Source organism: Nannobrachium achirus (assembly GCF_963921795.1).
Source record: "Nannobrachium achirus genome assembly, chromosome: 23".
Lineage (NCBI taxonomy): Eukaryota > Metazoa > Chordata > Actinopteri > Myctophiformes > Myctophidae > Nannobrachium > Nannobrachium achirus.
The window spans coordinates 52471646-52497348 of NC_137830.1; the positions used below are offsets into that span (position 1 = coordinate 52471646).

The 25703-nt window shown below is 41.1% G+C and overlaps 1 protein-coding gene across 1 annotated transcript in view; it reads right to left on the minus strand.

Annotated features, from left to right (window-relative positions):
* Positions 1-23100: 23100 nt before the first annotated feature.
* def6c (DEF6 guanine nucleotide exchange factor c) overlaps positions 23101-25703 on the minus strand; it is a 47958-nt gene continuing 45355 nt past the window's right edge. Inside the window, exon 12 of the mRNA XM_080754744.1 lies at positions 23101-24699. Coding sequence (XP_080610870.1) covers positions 24533-24699 — 167 coding nt within the window. The 3' untranslated portion in view covers positions 23101-24532. The remainder of the gene's footprint in view (positions 24700-25703) is intronic.

Consider the following 25703-nt stretch of genomic DNA (forward strand, 5'->3'; position numbering starts at 1 on the left):
GCAGAACACAGCTCTATAAAACAACGTACCAGTGGTAGCTGGTAGGAGGATGCAGAACACAGCTCTATAAAACAACGTACCAGTGGTAGCTGGTAGGAGGATGCAGAACACAGCTCTATAAAACAACGTACCAGTGGTAGCTGGTAGGAGGATGCAGAACATAGTTCTATAAAACAACGTACCAGTGGTAGCTGGTAGGAGGATGCAGAACACAGTTCTATAAAACAACGTACCAGTGGTAGCTGGTAGGAGGATGCAGAACAGTTCTATAAAACAACGTACCAGTGGTAGCTGGTAGGAGGATGCAGAACAGTTCTATAAAACAACGTACCAGTGGTAGCTGGTAGGAGGATGCAGAACACAGCTCTATAAAACAACGTACCAGTGGTGGCTGGTAGGAGGATGAAGGCTCTTGGGGGTGGAGTGGGTAGGAGTACGTTGGTCCATGTGATGGACTAGCAGTAGGATGAGCTGAGGTGGAAGGCTGGGTGTTGTCCTGTAATTGAACCAAGGAAGTTGGACTGTGTTGATTTCGTCGACTAAAACTATGATGAAAAATGTTTGTCGACTGCGTTTTTTTTCACTGACGAAAACTAAATAAAAACTAAGCTGTGATGACTAAAACTAAGACTAAATATATTGACAATTTTGTCAACAAAATAAAAACCAGACTAAAACGTTAGGGAGGGACTGGTGGAGAAGAGAGTCATTTTATGTTTGGTTGCTCACAACGCGTCGCAGTTGTGAGCTTGTAGATCGGCTATTTTCAGCACGCAACCAAGTGTAAAATTACGATTACGATGGCATCAAGGCCTGCCAAAATACTTTTCAGTTGACTAGTTCAACAGTAGATTTAGTCGCCTAAAAAAACGTATGATGTTTAGTCGACTAAAATTACACTAAAACTAAAACATTTCAGGTGACTAAATTATGACTAAAATTCTATTATATTTTATTCAAAAGACTGACTAAAACTAAATCAAAATTTGCTGTCAAAAACAACATTGAAGTTGGAAAACATTCTTTGGCAGTTTGGTGTGTTTGTGTTGGTGCTTACTGTACCTCAGTTTGGTGTGTTTGTGATGGTGCTTACTGTACCTCAGTTTGGTGTGTTTGTGATGGTGCTTACTGTACCTCAGTTTGGCGTGTTTGTGATGGTGCTTACTGTACCTCAGTTTGGTGTGTTTGTGATGGTGCTTACTGTACCTCAGTTTGGTGTGTTTGTGTTGGTGCTTACTGTACCTCAGTTTGGTGTGTTTGTGATGGTGCTTACTGTACCTCAGTTTGGTGTGTTTGTGTTGGTGCTTACTGTACCTCAGTTTGGTGTGTTTGTGTTGGTGCTTACTGTACCTCAGTTTGGTGTGTTTGTGTTGGTGCTTACTGTACCTCATTTTGGTGTGTTTGTGATGGTGCTTACTGTACCTCAGTTTGGTGTGTTTGTGTTGGTGCTTACTGTACCTCAGTTTGGTGTGTTTGTGATGGTGCTTACTGTACCTCAGTTTGGTGTGTTTGTGTTGGTGCTTACTGTACCTCAGTTTGGTGTGTTTGTGATGGTGCTTACTGTACCTCAGTTTGGTGTGTTTGTGATGGTGCTTACTGTACCTCAGTTTGGTGTGTTTGTGTTGGTGCTTACTGTACCTCAGTTTGGTGTGTTTGTGTTGGTGCTTACTGTACCTCAGTTTGGTGTGTTTGTGATGGTGCTTACTGTACCTCAGTTTGGTGTGTTTGTGTTGGTGCTTACTGTACCTCAGTTTGGTGTGTTTGTGATGGTGCTTACTGTACCTCAGTTTGGTGTGTTTGTGTTGGTGCTTACTGTACCTCAGTTTGGTGTGTTTGTGTTGGTGCTTACTGTACCTCAGTTTGGTGTGTTTGTGATGGTGCTTACTGTACCTCAGTTTGGTGTGTTTGTGTTGGTGCTTACTGTACCTCATGGTAATTTACAGGTCCATCCCCAAAAATTAGAATATTGTGTAAAAGTACATTTTCTTGAAACTTTCATATATTTTTTGAAACTTTCATATATACCATCATGGTAATATACTGGTACATCTACTATACATAGTGTTGGTATTCACATCATGGTAATAAACATAGTGTTGTACTCACATCATGGTAATAAACATAGTGTTGGTACTCACATCATGGTAATAAACTGGTTCATCTACTATACATAGTGTTGATACTCACATCATGGTAATGTTCATCTGGTGCTGCTTCAGTGTCAGCAGCAGAGCGGTTCTTTCCAGTGGTCTTGCAGCAGCACTTTCTCACGTAGCAACAGCAGATCACCAAGGCTAATATGCCCACAGCAACACCAATATATCTGAGGTAAGAAGGATATTTCTCTTCTGGAAGAACAGAAAAAAGAATGCCCTGTGTTGTTTACGTGAACCAGAAACTTGAGATTAAAGGCTCTCTTTTTACCCCAATTTACAATTCTGGCATTTAGCAGACGCTCTTAATCCAGAGCGACTTAAGCCTCATTCAGAGTCCAGGGTGAAGAGCTATTCACTTCACCGCTGTGTCGTTTTCTAGCTATCAAGCTAAAAATACATAACAAAGCCAAGGTGATAGCTAGGAAACTACAACGCGGTGAAGTGAATAGCTCTTCACCCTGGACTCTGATAGAGGCTTTACAATAAGCATCAATACAATAAGCAAGCTAATACATCAACATCAATACATCAAATACATAGAAATATCAATCTAGAAATAAATGACGTAGGTAGACCAAGCAGGCGAGCACCTAATCAATAAAAAGCTTCATATAAAAAACCTAAAAATAAAAATGCTATCTAGCTTTCATGAACGGTCATTGGTGGAAGGGGAGTGCTATATAAGTGCTATGGGCCACAGTGAAGTCTGAATAGATGAGTGTTCAGGTGAAGTCTGAATAGAGGAGTGTTCAGGTGAAGTCTGAATAGATGAGTGTTCAGGTGAAGTCTGAATAGATGAGTGTTCAGGTGAAGTCTGAATAGATGAGTGTTCAGGTGAAGTCTGAATAGATGAGTGTTCAGGTGAAGTCTGAATAGATGAGTGTTCAGGTGAAGTCTGAATAGATGAGTGTTCAGGTGAAGTCTGAATAGATGAGTGTTCAGGTGAAGTCTGAATAGAGGAGTGTTCAGGTGAAGTCTGAATAGATGAGTGTTCAGGTGAAGTCTGAATAGATGAGTGTTCAGGTGAAGTCTGAATAGATGAGTGTTCAGGTGAAGTCTGAATAGATGAGTGTTCAGGTGAAGTCTGAATAGATGAGTGTTCAGGTGAAGTCTGAATAGATGAGTGTTCAGGTGAAGTCTGAATAGATGAGTGTTCAGGTGAAGTCTGAATAGATGAGTGTTCAGGTGAAGTCTGAATAGATGAGTGTTCAGGTGAAGTCTGAATAGATGAGTGTTCAGGTGAAGTCTGAATAGAGGAGTGTTCAGGTGAAGTCTGAATAGATGAGTGTTCAGGTGAAGTCTGAATAGATGAGTGTTCAGGTGAAGTCTGAATAGATGAGTGTTCAGGTGAAGTCTGAATAGATGAGTGTTCAGGTGAAGTCTGAATAGATGAGTGTTCAGGTGAAGTCTGAATAGATGAGTGTTCAGGTGAAGTCTGAATAGATGAGTGTTCAGGTGAAGTCTGAATAGATGAGTGTTCAGGTGAAGTCTGAATAGATGAGTGTTCAGGTGAAGTCTGAATAGATGAGTGTTCAGGTGAAGTCTGAATAGATGAGTGTTCAGGTGAAGTCTGAATAGATGAGTGTTCAGGTGAAGTCTGAATAGATGAGTGTTCAGGTGAAGTCTGAATAGATGAGTGTTCAGGTGAAGTCTGAATAGATAAGTGTTCAGGTGAAGTCTGAATAGATGAGTGTTCAGGTGAAGTCTGAATAGATGAGTGTTCAGGTGAAGTCTGAATAGATGAGTGTTCAGGTGAAGTCTGAATAGATGAGTGTTCAGGTGAAGTCTGAATAGGTAAGTGTTCAGGTGAAGTCTGAATAGATGAGTGTTCAGGTGAAGTCTGAATAGATGAGTGTTCAGGTGAAGTCTGAATAGATGAGTGTTCAGGTGAAGTCTGAATAGATGAGTGTTCAGGTGAAGTCTGAATAGATGAGTGTTCAGGTGAAGTCTGAATAGATGAGTGTTCAGGTGAAGTCTGAATAGATGAGTGTTCAGGTGAAGTCTGAATAGATGAGTGTTCAGGTGAAGTCTGAATAGATGAGTGTTCAGGTGAAGTCTGAATAGATGAGTGTTCAGGTGAAGTCTGAATAGATGAGTGTTCAGGTGAAGTCTGAATAGATGAGTGTTCAGGTGAAGTCTGAATAGATGAGTGTTCAGGTGAAGTCTGAATAGATGAGTGTTCAGGTGAAGTCTGAATAGATGAGTGTTCAGGTGAAGTCTGAATAGATGAGTGTTCAGGTGAAGTCTGAATAGATAAGTGTTCAGGTGAAGTCTGAATAGATGAGTGTTCAGGTGAAGTCTGAATAGATGAGTGTTCAGGTGAAGTCTGAATAGATGAGTGTTCAGGTGAAGTCTGAATAGATGAGTGTTCAGGTGAAGTCTGAATAGATGAGTGTTCAGGTGAAGTCTGAATAGATGAGTGTTCAGGTGAAGTCTGAATAGATGAGTGTTCAGGCCACAAGAACGAAGCCAATTGATTGGTTTCCATTGCAGCTTGGTTTCACATACCCTGCTCAGGAGGTTCTACTAACCTTGAGTTCTGGGAATCCAAGAACTCAGAACTTTCAATTTGTCCAAAATGGCTGATCGATAAGAACTTGTAAATCGGCTATTTTCAACTCCGGTCACAAAAGCGATATCAAAAACATGCCGGGTGCACGGCTCCAAAAGTAAATCATGTAAAGAATGATAGCCAGCACTCACGCTCTGTCCATTCAGGTACTTCTGATTTATGCCATTTAGGCCTGCCATAACGCACCATTATTTTATGCTTTAACCATAAAAGAAATAGCAGATATACAAGCTTGTAGATCTGCTATTTCTTTGCTGTCTTTGAATATAAACAATATATAAACATATATATAAACATCTTCTAAATCCTTCTTTGGTTTTTGAATAACACGCTTAGCAATAACAAATGACACTTATCATCCTCTGTATCGCTACTTCCACCTCTTGCCATCGGGCGAAGATACACAACCTTGAAGTGGCTCGAGGTACGGTTTAGCAGGAGTTGTGTCCCCTCAGCCGATGGAAGGCTTTATAGTTGAGTACAGCAGGGGTTTTCAAAGTGGGTGACGGGGCACCCTGGGGTGCCGGCGTGCCGCGAGATCATTTGATAATATTTGGAAATTTATTTGGACACTTGAAAAAATATTATTTAGTATAATTTTAAACTTGAAGTACCAAGTTATTTTCAGTCAGTTCTAACCAAAATGGCTGTTATCTCAACGTTTTCCTTGCAACATAATCACTAAAATATCATCACTGTCGGGCAGAAATCTCCAAGTTTCAAATGTGTACGTCTTTTGCCCTGCTTCATCATACAAGACCGTCTCACAAAACTAGTGAAAACAGCCGATCTACAAGCACACAACGCCTCGCGGTGCGAGGCATTGTGTGCTTGTAGATCAGCTGTTTTCACTAGTTTAGTACATTTTATAGATGATAAATACAAAACGAACGGTTTTGGGGGTGAAAATTATAATGTAGGGGTGCCTCGGATTAAAACAAAAATATTTATGGGGTGCCCTGAGACAAAAGGGTTTGGGAACCCCTGGACTACAGCATGACTCACCCTTTACTTCCAGAATCACTACGAAGGCCAGGTTGCCCCTCTGGTCTCTGAACTCGTATCGACCCGAGTCGGACGGCTGGAGGTCCTCGATGGCGATCTGCAGCGTCGGCCCGTCCAGCTTCTGCATTCTACCTTGGAACACTTTATCCTTTACCCTGATCACTTTAGACTCCCAATGCAGCTCGCCTGCCGTCATCACGCGCACTTTCCTCTGGGAATGATCTGCTTGGAAGGTCATGTCGAACAGTGCGGGGTCCATCCCCAATGTGATGCGGAGGTCCTGGCCCTGGTCCAAGTCCTGGAAGTACTGGTACTGCTCTGTGATGTGAGATAGAAATTGCATTAAAATTATGGCATATTCCTCTATCTCATATTCACGGTTACATATCGGCACTCCGACACATTGCTAATCCGAGTCTCACCACCTAAACCTGGCTTAACCCTAACCTCCAGTAAAACTAATGCTGGTGAATGCTAACCTGGTGAATGCTAGCTTACCTGGTGAAATGCTAACCTGGTGAAATGCTAACCTGCCGATGCTGGTGAAATGCTAACCTGGTGAAATGCTAACCTGGTGAAATGCTAACCTGCCGACGCTGGTGAAATGCTAACCTGGTGAAATGCTAACCTGGTGAAATGCTAACCTGCCGACGCTGGTGAAATGCTAACCTGGTGAAATGCTAACCTGCTGACGCTGGTGAATTCTAACCTGTGAATGCTAACCTGGTGTTCGGAATGGGGATGTGTCGGAATGGAAGAAACCCGCCACCCATTTTAACCCCAGGCTGGAGTGCCTAACACGTTCCCAGACGTTTTAACAACATGTGTTAGCTGGTTACCATGGTAACCAATAGCCAGCACGCTACCGCAGGCGGGAGTGAGGGAAAAGACTCAGTTTCCCACAATGCCTTGTGAAATACTACATCCGGACGACCATTGAATTGTATTCATCTTGGCTGCTGAAACATGCATACAGTTTATCTCTGCTTCTTTTCCCATATCGCGTGGTTGGTCAAAACTGCCAGTTTTCTATGGACCATAACTTACAATTTACACACGGATCATCGCGGTTGAATGTTTTCTTCTCCGCGTGAAAGAAAAGACGTTGGTCGGCCGTCACATGCTGTGTACACGGAGCCCCAGAAAATCTGGTAAATACTAGGGGTGTAACGATATAGTAACTGCATCGAAATATTTAGTTTTTAACTAAAATCGAATCGTATCATTTGATTTTGTATCGGATCGAATTGGCAGTGCAAAGAATCGATTGTATCGATACTACCTACTTGTGCATTGTATTTAGCATTTTTAAGAAGAAAAAATGAAAAAGGAGGGTTTAATAACTTTTCCATTCCATATAGCTACACTGGTCTATCGGTAAATGTGTGTAATCTCTGGGTTTATGTCAAGGTGCAGGTTTGTCAATATACAATGTCCATGTATTTGGCAGATAATCACTGTGTTTACTTATTTATAAATCATAATAATACATGTTTCCCTTAAAAACCTGCACTATCCACACCTTTCACACAGATTTAATTTCTTTGCTAAATCGTTTTTTTTTTTTACTAAATCGATTTTAAATCATTGAATCGAATTGTATCATATTGCCATGAATGAACCAATATCGTGCATGTATCGTAACGTCAACCATGTATCGTGATATGTATCGAACCGCTATTTAAATTTATCGTTTCACCCCTAGTAAATACAATAGGAAAAAGCCTTGGCAGTAATCTACATTAGTTATGGCAAAATGATGGCAGTCAAAGTGTTAACCTTGAATTTGCATCCTGAATCTGGAAACCATCTTGTGGTTGTGGTCCCTGAAGGTGTAGTAGCCGTCGTATTCATAGGTGAGCTTGTTCATCGTCCACTTGCCGTCCAGCAACCTTCCCCTGCCACCTGGCTGGCCGGCTTGTGGGTTCGTGCGATTCCACAGCACCTGAGACTGGGTTGGAGAAAATGAAAAAAACGATATTCAGTAAAAAGACCTGAGGACCCCATTCTACAAATGTTGAAAAATGTTCAGTGGTTGTCAAACCTTTTCGTGTCAAGGACCCCTAGAATTATATGTATCTGACCGCAGACCCAAGGACCCCTAGAATTATATGTATCTGACCGCGGACCCAAGGACCCAAGTTTGTTGGCAGGGTATGAGTTAAAATATGTTGTTCCAGGGGCCCCGCCCCCGTTACAAACATTCAAACCCTTTAAACATATACTAGGGCTGTCAAATGATAAACATTTTTAATCAGATTAATCACAGCTCAAAAATTAATTAATCATGATTAATCACGAATCGAAATATGCCATTTCTTTATGTATATTGTTGCGGTAATGGCAAGCTAAAGGCAAAGATACATTTATCATACAATATGTAGGCCTATATATATGTTTATTATCATTATTGTTATTATTATTACTATTTATGCATTTTTTTTACCTTACCATTTATTGCGTAGCAATAGCAAATATTTATTCAATAGGCCTATGGCTACATCTAAAACACTGGCTTACACATGACTTTTCAGGCTGTGACCCCCCAAAATAATCATATTTGAACTGTTTTTTTTTTTGCACAAATCTTCTGTAAATATTATTTACTTTGGTTGTCGCTTAAAATAATTAACACATATGTTCTAAGCTTTTTACCCCTTTTTATGTAAAAATAAAAAATAGAATAGATAAGCAGAATCGCAACCGAAAAATCCTAATAATACCCATCCCCACTATTTTGGGCATGGAACCACCACAAGCTTGACATGCAATGCATTGTAAACTTGTAGATGAGGCTATTTTCCCCGCTATATTTAGTTTTAATGTTAAAGTATAATGTATGGATAAATGGTAATGTTTTTCGATTATTCAATTAATTGGAAAAGTAATCAAATAATCAATATTTGCAGACCTACCTGTGACCCGTTTGTGTTCAGAGGAGTGAATTCCAGGGAATGTGCATCATAGGGACCTTTGAAGTCGTAGTCAGACCCAAACTCCTTTGTTACTTTACTGGAACAATCTACACACACACACACACACACACACACACACACACACACACACACACACACACACACACACACACACACACACACACACACACACACACACACACACACACACACACACACACACAGGAAAAACGTTGATATGAATGTGACATGGGTTAACTCAGTGGTTCTCAACCTGTGGGGCGGGACCCCCAGGGGGTCCCCAAATTATTGTGGGGGGGGTCCCCAGATGATCAACTTTTCTCACTCAACATTTAACAAACCAACATAAAGAAAAGCAGAAATTGTGAAAATAGCTGATCTACATGCTCATAACGCCTGCTATTTTCACAATAGAACCATTATGTAATGCCTCAACTCTTAGCGCTTGTCATGGGGGGGGGGGGTCCCCAGTTATAATATGATTATTTATTTTGGTGGTCGCAGCCTGAAAAGGTTGAAAACCACTGGGTTAACTGACAGTACAGTGAAATAAAGTGGTCATAGAACCTAGATACGTCTCACCTTTGACTCTCAGTCTGAAGAGCGTTATTCTGAAGGGCAGTTTATTAGCAAGGGGGGCTTTAGTAGCGATATACCCTTCATCTCTCTGAGTAACGTCCCGTATGGTGAACTTATCGGACGATATGTCGTAGTGAGGATCCAACGTCTGGGAGAGGAGAGGGGAGGACACAGAGACATGGAGACAAGAGTCAATTGGAATTCTACCCGCACGCACGCACGCACACACACACGCACACACACGCACGCACGCACGCACGCACACACACACACACACACACACACACGCGCGCACACGCGCACGCACACACACATAGGGCTGTCACAATTATTACATAATCGTCTAATCGCAATTATTTGAGGTAATTTTAAAATATAGATTATTTTGGGGGTTGCAGCCTAATTTTGAGGTATTTTGCATAATCGTCATAATCGTCTCCATGTTGATGTTAACAGTTACAAACACTTTCAAACACTTTCAAAAAGTAGTGGAAATAGCAGATCTACAAGCTCACAATGCGTCGCGATGGGAACCGTTGTGAGCTTGTAGATTGTCTATTTCCACTATCATTGTTCTTTTTTAAGAATAAATGTGTCAAATACGTCAGAAATGTCTTTGCATATTTAGGTTGTGTCATGATTGACATGTGCAACTTCAAAGCCTACAAGCCAAACAGAAATGTAATTGTCAACGACAAATACACAATTAAATCGTTAATCGCAATTATTTGAGTGACAGTTAATCGTCATGTAAAATGTCATAATCGTGACAGCCCTACACACACACACACACTGTCAGACAATAACTTCAGAATGTTTAAAATAGTGAAAATAGCTGATCTACAAGGATCACAGCGCTTTGCAGTGCAATGCTTTGTGAGCTTGTGCTGTTAGTAGATCGGCTATTTTCACAACTTCTGAAATCTGACTTTAAGGGTCCCGGTTTGGAGTTTTTTGAAAATATGGTCTCCCTATGTAGGTAGGGCTGTCACGATTATGACATTTTACGCGACGATTCATTGTCACTCAAATCACAGCGATTAACGATTTAATTGTGTTTTTGTCGTTGATAATTAGATTCCGGTGCGTTTCTCTGCGTTTAGGCTTTGAAGTTGCACATAGCAGATATGACACATAACCTAAATATACAAAGAAATTTACATATTTGACAAGTATACTTATAAAAAAAATCACACCCGTGTGAACTGAGCGGTGGTCGTGGAGGCTGCGCGCGTGTGTGTGTGTGTGTGTGTGTGTGTGTGTGTGTGTCTGGTGTGTCTGGTCTGGCCTGAACAACAGCGCCCCTCCCTTAACATGTGTGGTCAAAAAAGGTACTGTAGGCTTAGGCTACATACAGACAGACACGGACGGACGGAGACAGACAGACCCACACACACGGCCACGTATAGGAGCGTTGTGACCACCGCTCAAAAAGAACATTGATAGTGGAAATAGCAGATCTACAAGCTCACAACGCATGATGAGCTTGTAGATCTGCTATTTCCACTATTTCTGAAAATGTTGAAAAATATATGAACACTTTCAACATGAAACGATTATGACAAACAATTGCGATTAAACCAAGGGTCTTCAACAGGGGGTCCGGGTCCCCTAGGAGATCCTTAGATTTACTACAGGGGGTCCTCCAAATCTTTGTGTGATAGAAACTCTTTTTTTCCCTGAGAACTTTAGCCAAAAATAGCAGATCTACAAGCTCACAACGCCTCGCGGGGCAAGGCACTGTGAGCTTGTAGATCAGCTATTTTAGGCAAAAGGGTTTAGTGTAGACGGGAAAAAGAGCAGACTAAGTACAGAGTGAAAGGTCAAGTTTATGAAGTATTGACGGTTCAAGTGGTTAAATATCTGAAAACACAAATTGACATGAATCCAAAATACACTGATGATTGTGCTGTCAAATGATGAAACTATATGGACTCTGTGAACAGGTTGTGGGGGTCCCCGCTTCATCTCTCTCTCTCGACTAAGGGGTCCCTGCTTCATCTCTCTCTCTCGACTAAGGGGTGCTTTGCCTGAAAGACCACAGTTTGTGAGACTGCAGAGCTGTCGGTCTGATGTGCTGGTGAGCAACACGGGGGCCCCTCAGGGAACTGTGCTCTCACCCTTCCTGTTCACTCTCTATACATCGGACTTCCGCTTCAATTCCAAGACCTGTCATCTGCAGAAGTTCTCAGATGATACTGTGGTGGTCAGCAAGATCTCGGGTGACAACACGGCTGAGCACGATGGTGTGGTTAGGGACTTTGTGCAGTGGAGCGAGGCTAACCATCTCAGGCTCAACTCAAGCAAGACCAAGGAGATGGTGGTGGACTTCCGTACTTCCAAGAGAGTCCCCCCGGTGCCAAGCACCATTAACGGAGAGGTGGTTGAGTTCGTGGATAACTACAAATTCCTCGGAGTACACCTGAATAGTTCACTGGACTGGTCGGACAACGCGCAGGCGATTCACAGCAAGGGGAAAAGCAGGCTGTTCCTCCTGAGAAGACTGAGATCGTTTGGTGTGTGCAAAAGGATGTTACAGATGTTCTACCAGTCTGTCATGGCAAGTGTCCTCTTCTTTGGTATAACATGCTGGGGTGGCAACAACAGAGCAGGTGACACGTTAAACCTAAACAGACTGGTGAGGAAAGCAGGCTCTGTCGTTGGGTCCTCTCTGCAGGGGGTGGAGGAAGTAACCAGGGTGCGATCAGCGAGGAAGCTGGACTCCATCTTGGAGAACTCCTCCAACCCCCTCCATCTTGAGATCACCAGCTACTGGAGTAAGAGAGGAAACGACCGCTTTGCCTACCCAGGACGGAGATGCGAGAGATTAGGAAAATCTTTTGTACCGGCTGCCCTTAAGCTGTACAACGAGACACATAACGGACGAATGAAAAGGACTTCCTTCCTAACTTAGACTGACGGAACTATTGCTGTATTGACTTTGACCTCTAAGGACCTTCCAGGGAAAGTGCTCATGTGCGTCTTGCGGTGACATGCTTCCTAGTTTCTTCTTCTCTGAGCTGTTATTGTTTTCTTTTTTTTTCGCACTGTTTTTTTTACTTTGCACTATTAAGTTGGAACTATTGCTGTATTGACTTTGACCTCTAAGGACCTTCCAGGGAGAGTGCTCATGTGCGTCTTGCGGTGACACGCTGCCTAGTTTTTCTGTTTTTTTCGCACTGTTTTTCGACATTGCACTATTGGGTTGTGTTGGTAGTTTCTGAGTATGTGTCTTGTTTAACAATGACAGTGAGATACTTGTTGCACTAACTAGCATTGACTGCTTTGGTCTCTTTTTGTAAGACACTTTATGTATATATACTTATATTTAATTCGCCCCCTCTATTTGATGCGCCTTCTCTTTTTTGGTACTCTACTGCTCTTGTTTTTACTCTTTCTATTTTTTCCTACTTCTCTGTAACTTTGTAAATAACTGTATACTGCTGTGCTACAACTGGACAACTAAATTTCCCCCTTGGGATAATAAAGATATCTATCTATCTATCTATCTATCTATCTATCTATCTATCTATCTATCTATCTATCTATCTGAAAACGTTGAAGACCCCTGGATTAGACAATTACTATGTAATAATTATTGTGTGTGGCAGAACATATAGCATGTCTTGTTCTTTACCGTGCCGTTCTCCATCGCCACGGGTATCCCCTCGTCAGTGTGGACGTAGGAGATATCACTGTTCCGATCGAACGGTGTAGACGGCAAGAAGAACAACTCTCCACCTCCTCCTAAGAGACGCATTTCCACCAAAGATATGGTGAAGTCGCTCCCATAGCAGACTTCATACGTACGTCTTCCGTATGAGCCTGAAAACACAGACAGAGAGATGTTAATAATCTACAATTAACCAGTGAAAAATAGCAGATATACAAACTCACCGCGTGGCACCGAGTGCCGCGCTGCGAGCTTGTAGATCTGCTATTTTTGAAAAAGTTGTGAAAATGTGTGCAAATCTATGAACATATGTATTTTCAAAGCGAACGTTCGTAACTCAAATTTTGCTTCTGGGTGGTCCCTGGAACTAAATATTTTGAGATGGGGGTCCGTGGCCAAATACATATAATTTTGGGGGTCCTTCACATGAAAAAGGTTTTAGAACCACTGACATAGTAGTCTCTCAAGAACAGGCTAACTGAGTTCCAGTTAAGTGAAAAGGACCTTTTCTTTGACGATGGCTGGCCAGATTGCTGACATAGAAACATAGGGTTTTTCAAAAAATCTTAGAAGGATTCAAAAGACACTCATAGAATCTGGTCAAAATTATAATTTTCACGATTTTTCAAAAATAGCAGATCTACAAGCTCGCAGCGCGGTACTCGGTGCCGCGCTGTGAACTTGTATATCTGCTATTTTTCACTGGTTAAAGGCAGAATTCAATAATTCTAGGCCTAAATGGGTTAAACCAGTGGTTCTCAACCTGTGGGTGGGAGCCCCCAGGGGGTCCCCAAATTATTTTGGGGGGTCCCCAGACGATTAACTTAATGTGCAACATAGTTTTTTCACTCAACAGTAAACAAATCAACATAGAGTTTTAAGTGTATAGAGCGTAAATGGACATTTCTAAAGTGGCAAATTAAGGACTTTTTAATACCTCTAAAACGACAAATTAAACATTGGCCGAATTGTCAAATATTAGAGGCAGAAATTGTGAAAATAGCAGATCTACATGCTCACAACGCCTTGCGTTGCGAGGCGTTGTGAGCATGTAGATCTGCTATTTTCACAATAGAACCGTGTTATACAAAATGTAATGCCTCAACTCTTAGTGCTCTGAAATGGTTGAGAACCACTGCAATAGAAAAGCATATTCAGGTGCTTTGCCAATTTCAGCCAATCAGGTCATGTTCCACTTCCAATTTCAGTTGTCACTACTGTTCTGTATGACAGCACGCGCGCGCGCACACACACACACACACACACACACACACACACACACACACACACACACACACACACACACACACACACACACACACACAGTGACACACACATTTACTAAAGAGCTGGAGTGTCGGGTCGTGGGCCCTTTTCTTTTACTGAACAAAATATAATAATTATGAATATCATTTTTCTTATATATATATATATAGTATATAGTTAATTAACTGCACCTTTAATTGCACATTAATTTACATAAAAAAGAGTAGGTAAATTAACCACGGTTAATTAAAATCAAAAGTATAATAAATCAATTTATTTAGCATTATACTATTTATTTTATAATATATGAGAACATGAGTGTATTAAACTTACCAGCACACGTGCCTGACAGAATCAGCAGGAATAGAAGTGACATGTCCTTTAGTTTACACAGAGAGAGAGAAGACAGACTGAAGACACAACAGCTGATACCATAGAGTATATATTTATATAAGGCTGATACTGGTTAAAAATGTTGTTTTACGACAGTGGGCATCCTAAATGAAACGTTTTCAGGGACACGGTAAGTATTAGTAACCTCATAGAGTTATCATATATAATAGATCTAGTACCGGTAACCCTATGAATCATAGCTATGAATAGTAAACAAACCTCTACCCGTAACCCACGTGACACCTATGCGTGACGCGATGCAGGTGGGATTTATGGCTCTTTGAAGTGAGCCGGATCTTTGCGATCCGTTCCTTTTCAAAGAGCCGTTCAAAATACTACATGTAAAAAGCACAAACATTCTTTACTACAATGTACAAAATAAATACACAAGCTGAAGTGTAATTAAAATGTACTTGAGTAAAAGCACAAAAGTATTGGTATCAAAATGCACTGAGTAGTTCACCCCCTAGCTCTGGTCCATATAGCGTTAGTGGAGTTGAGAACTCCACTAACGCTATGGACCAGAGCTATTCACCCCCCAAAATGACTTTTTGGAGCCGTGTGCAACATGGCTCCCTGTGCACAGCTTTCAGCTTTTGTCCCGTCTAGTGGGAAAAGGTTGTTTCGTCCAGTTCGAACAGGATCTACGCATGCGCGACTTTACCGCGCACACACCGATTGCACAGACACACACACACGCACACACACGCAGTAAGTGCAGCCTCTGTGTGCGATTCTGACAGTCAGTGTGAGATGCTGCTAGCAGCAGGGCTAGTAGAATGAGACCCCATAACTATGTATGAGACAGACAAAACGGCAGAGATTTTTGTAGCAGACAACCACAATCAAAACTACAATATAAGCGCTGACGGCGTCGCGCGCAGCAAATGCCGAAGTGTAGACAGCGCGAGCCCCATGACACACACCCTCCCAAGAACATCAGCGCTCCAACTTGTACACGAGCACATAGTAGCCTACGTCCTTTATACAGTGCAGACCCCCGCACCAACACGCTAACAGTGACCACCAAATGCATGCAAAAACGGCCACATAACCCACATAGCAAACAACATAGTTAACATCATAACATAACAGCTAGTTTATCTGCGTTCTGTTCAGTTCAGAACTCCATCCTATGGGTGGCACTCTAGCGTCACAGAACACCCCTGAGTTGCACTGTAGGCCTACTTGAGTTATTTTTCCATACGCCAACTCTCTTCACCAAAAATAGCCGATCTACAAGCTCTTGTAGCATCTTGTAGTGAGCTTGTAAATCTGCTACTTTTGGTGAATATTCCCTTAGAATAGGGATGCTGGGGTTTAGTGATTGAATGCCAAGTATAAACGTTTATTTTAAATCTGTCCCAATGAAATATAAGGGAGCTCAAAAGTGTGCAAAATCATGTTCTTTATTTTCAGTTAAATAAAGTGCAAGCTTTTGGTCATATACCTTCTTCAGGCATGCAGCACCTCGATGAGCGGTGGTCCTTTCACTATTAATCTGTCCTAAGATATTTGTGTTATATGTTTGTTAGGCCTATTATGGACAGTATTTGTTATTATTTCAAAAATAGTAAATATGCTGCATTTGCATAAAGCAAGTATTTGTCTACTCCCATGTTGATATGAGTAGTAATATCTGTTTAAGGTAGATTTAGAACAGATACGAAATATGCGATTAATTTGCGATTAATCGCGCGTTTAACTAAGAACGATCATGCGATTAATCTGATAAAATATTTTAATCGACTGACAGCTCTAACTAGACCACAAAATGTATAGATCTAGAAAACATAGAATTTATAGTTCTAGAACACATATAATTCATAGATCTAGAACACATAGAATCAAAAACATAGATCTGGAACTGCTCAAATTCACGGCTCCACTTCGAACCAAGGTTTGATTTTTTTCTATTGATTACTCGATCGTGCCATGGAGACTTCAATAATGTGTTGTAGGCCTATTTGTCGCATTCCTAACAAAAATATGATTATAGTACATTTAGCCCCATATTGAATAGAAAGTACTCAATATGCAGAACGTCACATTTCACAGGTTTTCCAATTAATAACATTTGGAAAAATCATTTGAAAATAGCAGATCTACAAGCTCACAATGTGTCGCAACGTGACACGTTGTGAGCTTGTAGATCGGCCAATATTTTCAAATGGCGGAAATATTATGGCCAAAATGTAGGCCTATATAGGGTTGAAGTGATTTGTAATTATAATCAAAATCTAGAAAGTAACAAAATAACTAAAAGTAACTAAAATGAGACAGTATTTTGAACGGCTCTTTGAAAGGGAACGGATCGCAGAGATCCGACTCGGCTCACTTCAAAGAGCCATAAATCCCACCTGCAAGAATCATCAAGCCGAATGAGCTCCTCGCATGCGTGACCGCCACCTGCTGGAGGAGCCCTGAAACATGACGGTCGCTGATAATCTGACCGTCATGGATGAGGATTAACCTCGGTTGGAGGACGCGAATTGATTCGCCTGTACAAACTACACAAGCATTCAAATTTCACAAACAAAGTGCTTTGTAGAGTCAGAACCAGTTATAAATCTTGGCCGGTGTTGTATAATTACTGGCCGGCATTGTGTTCTTTAATAAGTAAGAAGCCTTTCGTTTTATGTTTTCCCGTGTATTTCCGGACCCAGTTTAGTAAGGCCACGCCCACATTTCAGTGCGGATGGGGAACACCAGGAAACGCATGGGTAAACAGAAAAAGGCTTCTTATTAAAGAACACAATGCCGACCAGTAATTATACAACGCCGGCCAAGATGTATACCTGGTTGTGACTTTATAAAGCACTTTGTTTGTGAAATTTGAATGTTTGTGTAGTTTGTACAGGTGAATCAATTCGCGTCCTCCAAACGAGGTTAATCCTCGTCCATGACGGTCGTACGGCTACGTCAGATTATCAACGACCGTCATGTTTCAGGGTAGCTCTGGTCCATCGCTTTCACCTCCCGCATTGCTCCCGGTGAAGCTCTGACCCGTCGGGAAACGCATGGACTGGAAACGCATGGTCTGTCAGAGCTTCACCGGGAGCAATGCGGGAGGTGAAAGCGATGGACCAGAGCTAGTTTCAGGGCTGCCGGAATGATATCTTTTCACATCCCGTTCATTCATGGTCATGCATGTTTGGGCAGTGGTGGAAACTTAATTAACTATGCACATGTAGACTACTCAAGTTGGTTACAACGAGTTTAAAAATAATAATTTCTCCTCCACTATTAATCTAACAGTGCCAGGGTTGCCAACATTAGCCTACTGTCAGCATCCTGGAGATTTGTCGGGTGGGGGGATTTGGGTGTGGTGGAACTCCCTAAGCGGGGGTCTGGGGGTCCTCCTGTTGAAAAGATATAGGCTTTTATTCCTGTGTTCTGTTGAATGTTGTGTGTTTGATAGGCGTACTTCTATCAATCAGGCTTGCTTTAGCATGGACAATTATTATGGGTACAGTTTAAGCCTTTAAAACGCTAAAAGTATGCGTACAGAAATTGTATTTGATGACTGAAGCAATGTAAGACCCATCTTTAATAATAACCAGTAAATACTAGGGGTGTAACGATATAGTAACTGTATCGAAATATCGTTTTTAACTTGAAAAATCGAAGTATATCGAAATGAAAACAGCTAAAATCGAATCGTATCGTTTTATTTTGTATCGTATCGAATCGGCAGTGCAAAGAATCGAATGTATCGATACTACCTACTTGGGCATTGTATTTAGCATTTTTAAGAAGAAAAAATGAAAAGCAGGGGTTTGATTACTTTTCCATTCCATATAGCTACACTGGTCTATCGATAAATTAGTGTAATCTCTGGGTTCATGTCAAGGTGTAGGTGTGTCAATATACAATGTCCATGTATTTGGCAGATAATCACTGTGTTTACTTATTTATATCCATAATAATACATGTTTCCCTTAAAAACCTGCACTATCCATACCTTTCACACAGATTTAATGTCTTTGCTAAATAGTTACTATATCGATTTTAAATCATTGAATCGAATCGTATCGTATCGTCATGAATGAACCAATATCGTCCATGTATCGTATCGTCAACCATGTATCGTGATATGTATCGAATCGCTATTAAAATGTATCGTTACACCCCTAGTAAATACAGTATCTCTGATTGCTCTGCCCCCACCCCTCAAGCGGGGGGTCTGGGGGTCCTCCCCATACGGTCCTCCCCCATGAACCGTTTTAACAGGCTGTAATTTCATGTGTTCTGCTGAATTTGGGGAGTTTGATACCAAATCCAGGAGAAATTACAGGAGCATGGATTGGCAGGAGATGGGGTCAAAATTCAGGAGACTCCTGCAGGATTGTCCATAGTCTGAGAACTGTAGCCAAATTAGTAGATCTACAAGCTCACAACGCCTCGCAGCAAGGCGTTGTGAGCTTGTAGATCGGCTATTTTCGGCAAAGTGGTTTGGTGTAGAGGGGAAAAAAGAGCAGACCAAGTACAGAATGAAAGGTCAAGTTTATTAAGTATTGACGGCTCAAGTGGTTAAATATCTGAAAACACAAATTGACATGAATCCAAAATACACTGAGGATTGTGCTGTCAAACAATGAAACTACATGGAATCTATGAACAGGTTTTGGGGGTCCCTGCTTCATCTCTCTCTCAGCTAAGGGGTCCCTGCTTCATCTCTCTCTAAGGGGACCCTGCTTCATCTCTCTCTCAGCTAAGGGGTCCCTGCTTCATCTCTCTCTACACCCAAAAAACTGATTCAACCCCCCTATAAATGTGACACATATAAATTATGTTTGCTTTATTTAATTACTTCACTTCAAGGCATAAGCATATACATTTAATTGATATAACTCAAATATTATTAATAGTGCCAGATGTGATACATTTACATTATGTTGGCTTTATTTAAATGTATTTAATTATAATATATGCAAATGTATTGAATTGATGTAACTGAACAAATATTAATCGTGCTTACCTTAAATATATACATTTACAATATATGCATTTTTATTAAATTGTTCCAACTCAAATGTAATTAATAGTGCTTATACAAAATCTATTCATTTAACATTATGCATTTATATTACATTCACGTAACTCAAATCTTAGTAATGGAATTTAAAAACACATTGAAAATGAGTTCCAATGAAAACTCCCAGAGTCCCATAAACCACGCCTCTCACCAATTTTATTGAGTAGTTTTTAAGGCTGAAATCATTCTGAGAATATTGTTTGAATCCAACTCAATTTTATTAAGTACATTTTACAGATCTGAGAAGTGACTCCAGCCCTTTCCCTTGATTGGTCAAATAAGTTGGTCACATGTTATGCAAAGCATGCTGGGAACAGCATTTTTCTAGGTTTTCAGGGAAATGTTTAAGCTTTCGGGAGCTAAAAATGCTAAATGTATCATATCAATGTGTCTGCCTTGGCAAGATGACTGTCATATGTCAGAATTTGATTTGTCAGTATTTGAGCCTAAACCCTAACCCTAACTGCTAGGCTGCTAGTTTAAGCTTGAGCTCCCTCCCCATGCTAGGCTAAAAGAGAAGAACTCATGGTAACTTTGAGGTTATTGCGTTGGTTTTCTCTTAAATGTTCTGATTATTCAATAATCACTGCTATTGCATATATCCATTATGCATCTGTATGTTGATATTGTAAAACTTGAAACAAATCATCCAGAAGAAAACCTGAAACCGAACTCTTCTTATGTAAATGTAAAAGTATTTTATTTATCTTAGCTTAATTCCATAAAAATGAGTTGAACCAACACATTTACGTTAACATTTGTTTGAGTTGGACAAACGTAAATTAATTAAGTTCATATAATTAACTTGGCTTAAGTTAATGAAAATGAGTTGGACTAATTGAACAACATGCATTGCATTGAATGTAGATTTGACTTGGGACTACATATATCCCATATATAAATTTACTCATATAAAATGGGTGGAAAAGTTTCACACATTTAAAATGTGTTCAACTGAGAGATTATTTTTTTGGGTGTAAGGGGACTGCTTCATCTCTCTCTCAGCTAAGGGGTCCCTGCTTCATCTCTCTCTAAGGGGTCCCTGCTTCATCTCTCTTTCAACTAAGGGGTCCCTGCTTCATCTCTCTCTCAGCTAAGGGGTCCCTGCTTCATCTCTCTTTCAACTAAGGGGTCCCTGCTTCATCTCTCTCTCAGCTAGGGGGTCCCTGCTTCATCTCTCTCTCAGCTAAGGGGTCCTTAAATGGCTTGAAAACTTTGAAGACCCCTGGTGTAAAGTGTCTTTGGGTGGACACTGAAGACCAGTCACTCCAGCAGGGGGCGGCATGCTACAGCTAAGTAGGAAACCAACGCAGAAGGGAGTGTCACGTGGGCGGAGGGTGGACTGGGATCAATTCGCTTAGCAGATTGCAGATCCGGTCTGCAACGGATATGGAGACGGTACGGTTCTGTGCATGCATTTTGAGTGCAAAATGATGACCGGATACAGTAGGTGGCCTGTGGGCGGATCAGAGCACTGAGAAGTAAATAGAAACCAGGCTGGTACAGTAGGCCTACAGCAGAAAGAGGCGGAGGGTTGTTGTTACCAAGAACATGTTTTGTTCATAACTTGTGTCTGTCATGTTTACATACTGGATTAAATAGTAATACAAAAGCAAGGGATTTTAAATCATTTACCCTCGTTTTCTTTTTTTTCTGCTTAATTATTACTGTTAATTACTAATTAACATTGTTGGATGAAGTACTGTGATCAATGGAATACCTTTAATAAAAGTCTGTATAGTGTACAGACTTGAGATATGAGATACTTCAATGGTTTCCAGTGGAAATAAGCTTAGTCTTTTCATGGATTACCTTTTAGTAGACCTTGTACCAGTGAACTGTACCGTCATGAAACTGTACCTTTTCCTATGCAAACTTCTAATAAAGTCTTCAATCAATCAGTCAATGTATTCAGAATGAATGAAGTTAAATAGCTCTACTCTCTACTCTGATATCAGAATAATTGTTATATCTGCCTATAGTGTAACAGGGAGTCGCCCTGTCTCTCCAGCGCTTATTGATTGATTGATTGATTGATTGATTGAATACTTTATTAGTAGTTTGCATAATTCAGATACAGTCTACTAAAAGGATTTAAACCCAAGAAAGCACAGTGGCTTGTTTGCATTGGGGTCCAATTTGTACTCAATTCATGAAAAAAATATTTAGTAAGCACACGGATGGATTAACCCCCGCGAGGGCCCCTGGATGATATATTTTTAGGGCCCACCCTCCACCATAACCCTCCCTCCCTCCCTCCTGACGAGGTACTTTTACTTCGAGTGAAGTAAGTACCTCAAGGCGTCAGTTCAGAAAAAGCTAAGGTATGGCAACATGACTGGTGTCTTGTTGCTAAGGTATGGCAACATGACTGGTGTCTTGTTGCTAAGGTATGGCAACATGACTGGTGTCTTGTTGCTAAGGTATGGCAACATGACTGGTGTCTTGTTGCTAAGGTAAGGCAACATGACTGGTGTCTTGCACGTGCGCGAAGACACCAGTCATGTTGCCATACCTTAGCAACAGGCACGATGAAAAGTACATGTTATTATTTCTCCCCTGTAGCCAAGGTATGGCAGCTGCCATAGCTTGCCATACCCAATTGGCGCCTCTGATGGTCATTAACCCTGAACTGCTGCATGTTGGATTGCAACAAATAATAAACATTTGATGGATTTCTTGGCAGACTATTGCAGCTGTGGAGTTTGTGGAGTCGCGGTCCCGTCGGAACGGGACAAAATACCAAAGCCTTGTGGGCAAGACAGAAAGAGCACCAAGAACTTTCTTTTATCAAGCTATAAGACTCTTGAACAAATAGACATATACATATGTATAGGCTACTGACACACACATGTAATGTTTTTATTTTAGCGGCTAGTATTAAGTTAAGTTACAGAGGGTTTATGTGGTACTGGATATGCAGCTCGGCAAATAAAAGGTGAATTCATCCCAGGGCATGACGGAGGACGATATGACGATGAACTTCATCGTCATCCACGTCCCAAACGCCAACGAAAAGTCAGCAGTTTTCTGAAGGGCCACGTTGTGGAGCAGAGTCTTGGTCAACGTGAAGACGATACTGAACAGGAATGCAAGCGGCTGTTTTTTGCTGTTCTGGACTGTATTCTTGCTGAAATGGCTGTGCGTTTCAGCGAGCGTAATAGCAAGTACATGCAGGCTTTGGAGTCACTCGATCCTGCCAGCAAGAACTTTTTGGATCCCAGCAAAGTGCAGCCTCTACTGGATTTAACGAAGACTGAAATGAACAAGTCACAGTTCATCGTGGCACGTGCGTTTATTTTGCAAGACATGCAAGAACGCAAGAACGTTATACCGGACTCAGTGTTTTTCTTACATACGAGAGGAGGGACCCTGGGGACTGAGGAGACAGTTGTAAATGTTTTTTTTTTAATGTATGTGCAGCAATTGAACAATGTACTATTTTGCGTGTCCTAGAACTAATATTTCATACCACACCAACATGTAGACAAACATTTTATTCAACAACAATGTAAGTAACCCAACAACTAATCACCAAATTGCACATAATGTTGTACTGTTCACCGTAGTTATCTTATAGTCATAATGCTCTCCTTAAATATAATATTTCATTTACAAAGCTTTGTGAGCATTTTGTGACAAACCTTTTTTTCTTTCAGTTCCCTTTAAAATGATCTGTTGTAGCTTTGGTCACACATATCTAACCATAAACAGTAGTGTGTGTGCGTGCGTATATATCATTTATATATTTAATTTAGAATTCAACTCATAAGCGGTTGAATGTGTAACCACTTTCAAACTGGATTCCCTATTTTAATCATGTCGTTATTGTCAGAAATTAGCAAAATTCTTCTAATATTTAAAAACATATTTACAGAAAGAGCGAAAACAGCTGATCTACAAGCTCACATCACGTCGCATCGCACCGAGTTGTGATCTTATACAACTATAGTTGGCTATTTGGGGCCCCCGTCCGTTACAGACTCATTCATGTCCTTGTTGTCATCGAGGAACAAGAGGAAGGGACACCAACATCATTTTCGCTATCTTGCAATTCCAACAGGCAGATTGGTGGCACCATGAAGTTCAGTAGAAGCACTGGAGTCAGTGGAAGCCTGTGGAGCAGCTCATGACCAAACACTATTTCTGAAGAATTGAGAGGCCTTTAAACAAGTCTCAGGAAAATAAAAGAAGACCTCTCACAAAAAAATGTCTGCTTTTCGATGTGCGCACTGTCATTTTATAGAGGTATCTAAAGAGCACAAAGTACGTTTCTGAACGTGCCAATTAAGTATCGCGAGACTGTCCACCGTTTCCTGTCTGGAACCAAATCTCGCGATACTTCTGAGACAGAAATTATTATTATTTACTGTTATTATTATTATTTCATTATGTACTGTGTACATCAAAAAGCAAGTGATTGTAAAAATACCTGTGATAGGTTTTCTTTTATATTCCTGAACCGATTATATGACAAAGGTCTCAGTCATTCATAAATAGTGTTTGTTCATGAGCTGATCTAGCCGTCTCTATTCACTGCCTGCCATGGATTTCATCGCACTTCCGGGATGAGTTTTGGCTCCCATGTCTCAAGTCCTTAAATCAAATCCTATTTCCTTGCTTGTATGTTAGTCCCTCCCATTGAGGACATAGAGAAGAGGAGACATCCCATTTCTGATGACCAGCAGGACTCCCTAATCGGGGGATAAGCGACCGTCACGTGGCACACGTGGGCAGGACTAACATACAAGGAAACAGGAAAGAAGTGTAGGAAATAGGATCTAATTTAAGGACTTGAGACGCAGCTATAGCGAGCCTCATGATTGGTCAACGGCGCATCCCCGGCGTCACGTGTTTCCCTTCCTCCTAAATATTCCTTGGTCGTTCTAGAGCCGACGACACCCGGGCGTTTCCCTAACCGTCGTCGTGTTCCTGTGACGCGTGTGACTCCGCCTTGTTCTGAGGAGACGGGCCGTCCTGATTGGCTCTCGTCTTGAACTTGGAGATGAACTCGTTACTGGCCAACGCCCCTTCCTTCTTGGGACACGTGTGTTTTATCATCACGTGGTGTTCTGGGCGGTCTGCCAAAGAAACAAACAAGATAACAATATGTTTTATCATCACGTGGTGTTCTGGACGGTCTGCCAAAGAAACAAACAAGATAACAATATGTTTTATCATCACGTGGTGTTCTGGACGGTCTGACAAAGAAACAAACAAGATAACAATATGTTTTATCATCACGTGGTGCTCTGGACGGTCTGCCAAAGAAACAAACAAGATAACAATATGTTTTATCATCACGTGATGCTCTGGGCGGTCTGCCAAAGAAACAAACAAGATAACAATATGTTTTATCATCACGTGGTGCTCTGGACGGTCTGCCAAAGAAACAAACAAGATAACAATATGTTTTATCATCACGTGGTGCTCTGGACGGTCTGCCAAAGAAACAAACAAGATAACAATATGTTTTATCATCACGTGGTGCTCTGGACGGTCTGCCAAAGAAACAAACAAGATAACAATATGTTTTATCATCACGTGGTGCTCTGGACGGTCTGACAAAGAAACAAACAAGATAACAATATGTTTTATCATCACGTGGTGCTCTGGACGGTCTGCCAAAGAAACAAACAAGATAACAATATGTTTTATCATCACGTGATGCTCTGGACGGTCTGACAAAGAAACAAACAAGATAACAATATGTTTTATCATCACGTGGTGCTCTGGACGGTCTGACAAAGAAACAAACAAGATAACAATATGTTTTATCATCACGTGGTGCTCTGGACGGTCTGACAAAGAAACAAACAAGATAACAATATGTTTGATCATCACGTGGTGCTCTGGACGGTCTGCCAAAGAAACAAACAAGATAACAATATGTTTGATCATCACGTGGTGCTCTGGACGGTCTGACAAATAAACAAACAAGATAACAATATGTTTTATCATCACGTGGTGCTCTGGACGGTCTGACAAAGAAACAAACAAGATAACAATATGTTTTATCATCACGTGGTGCTCTGGACGGTCTGACAAAGAAACAAACAAGATAACAATATGTTTTATCATCACG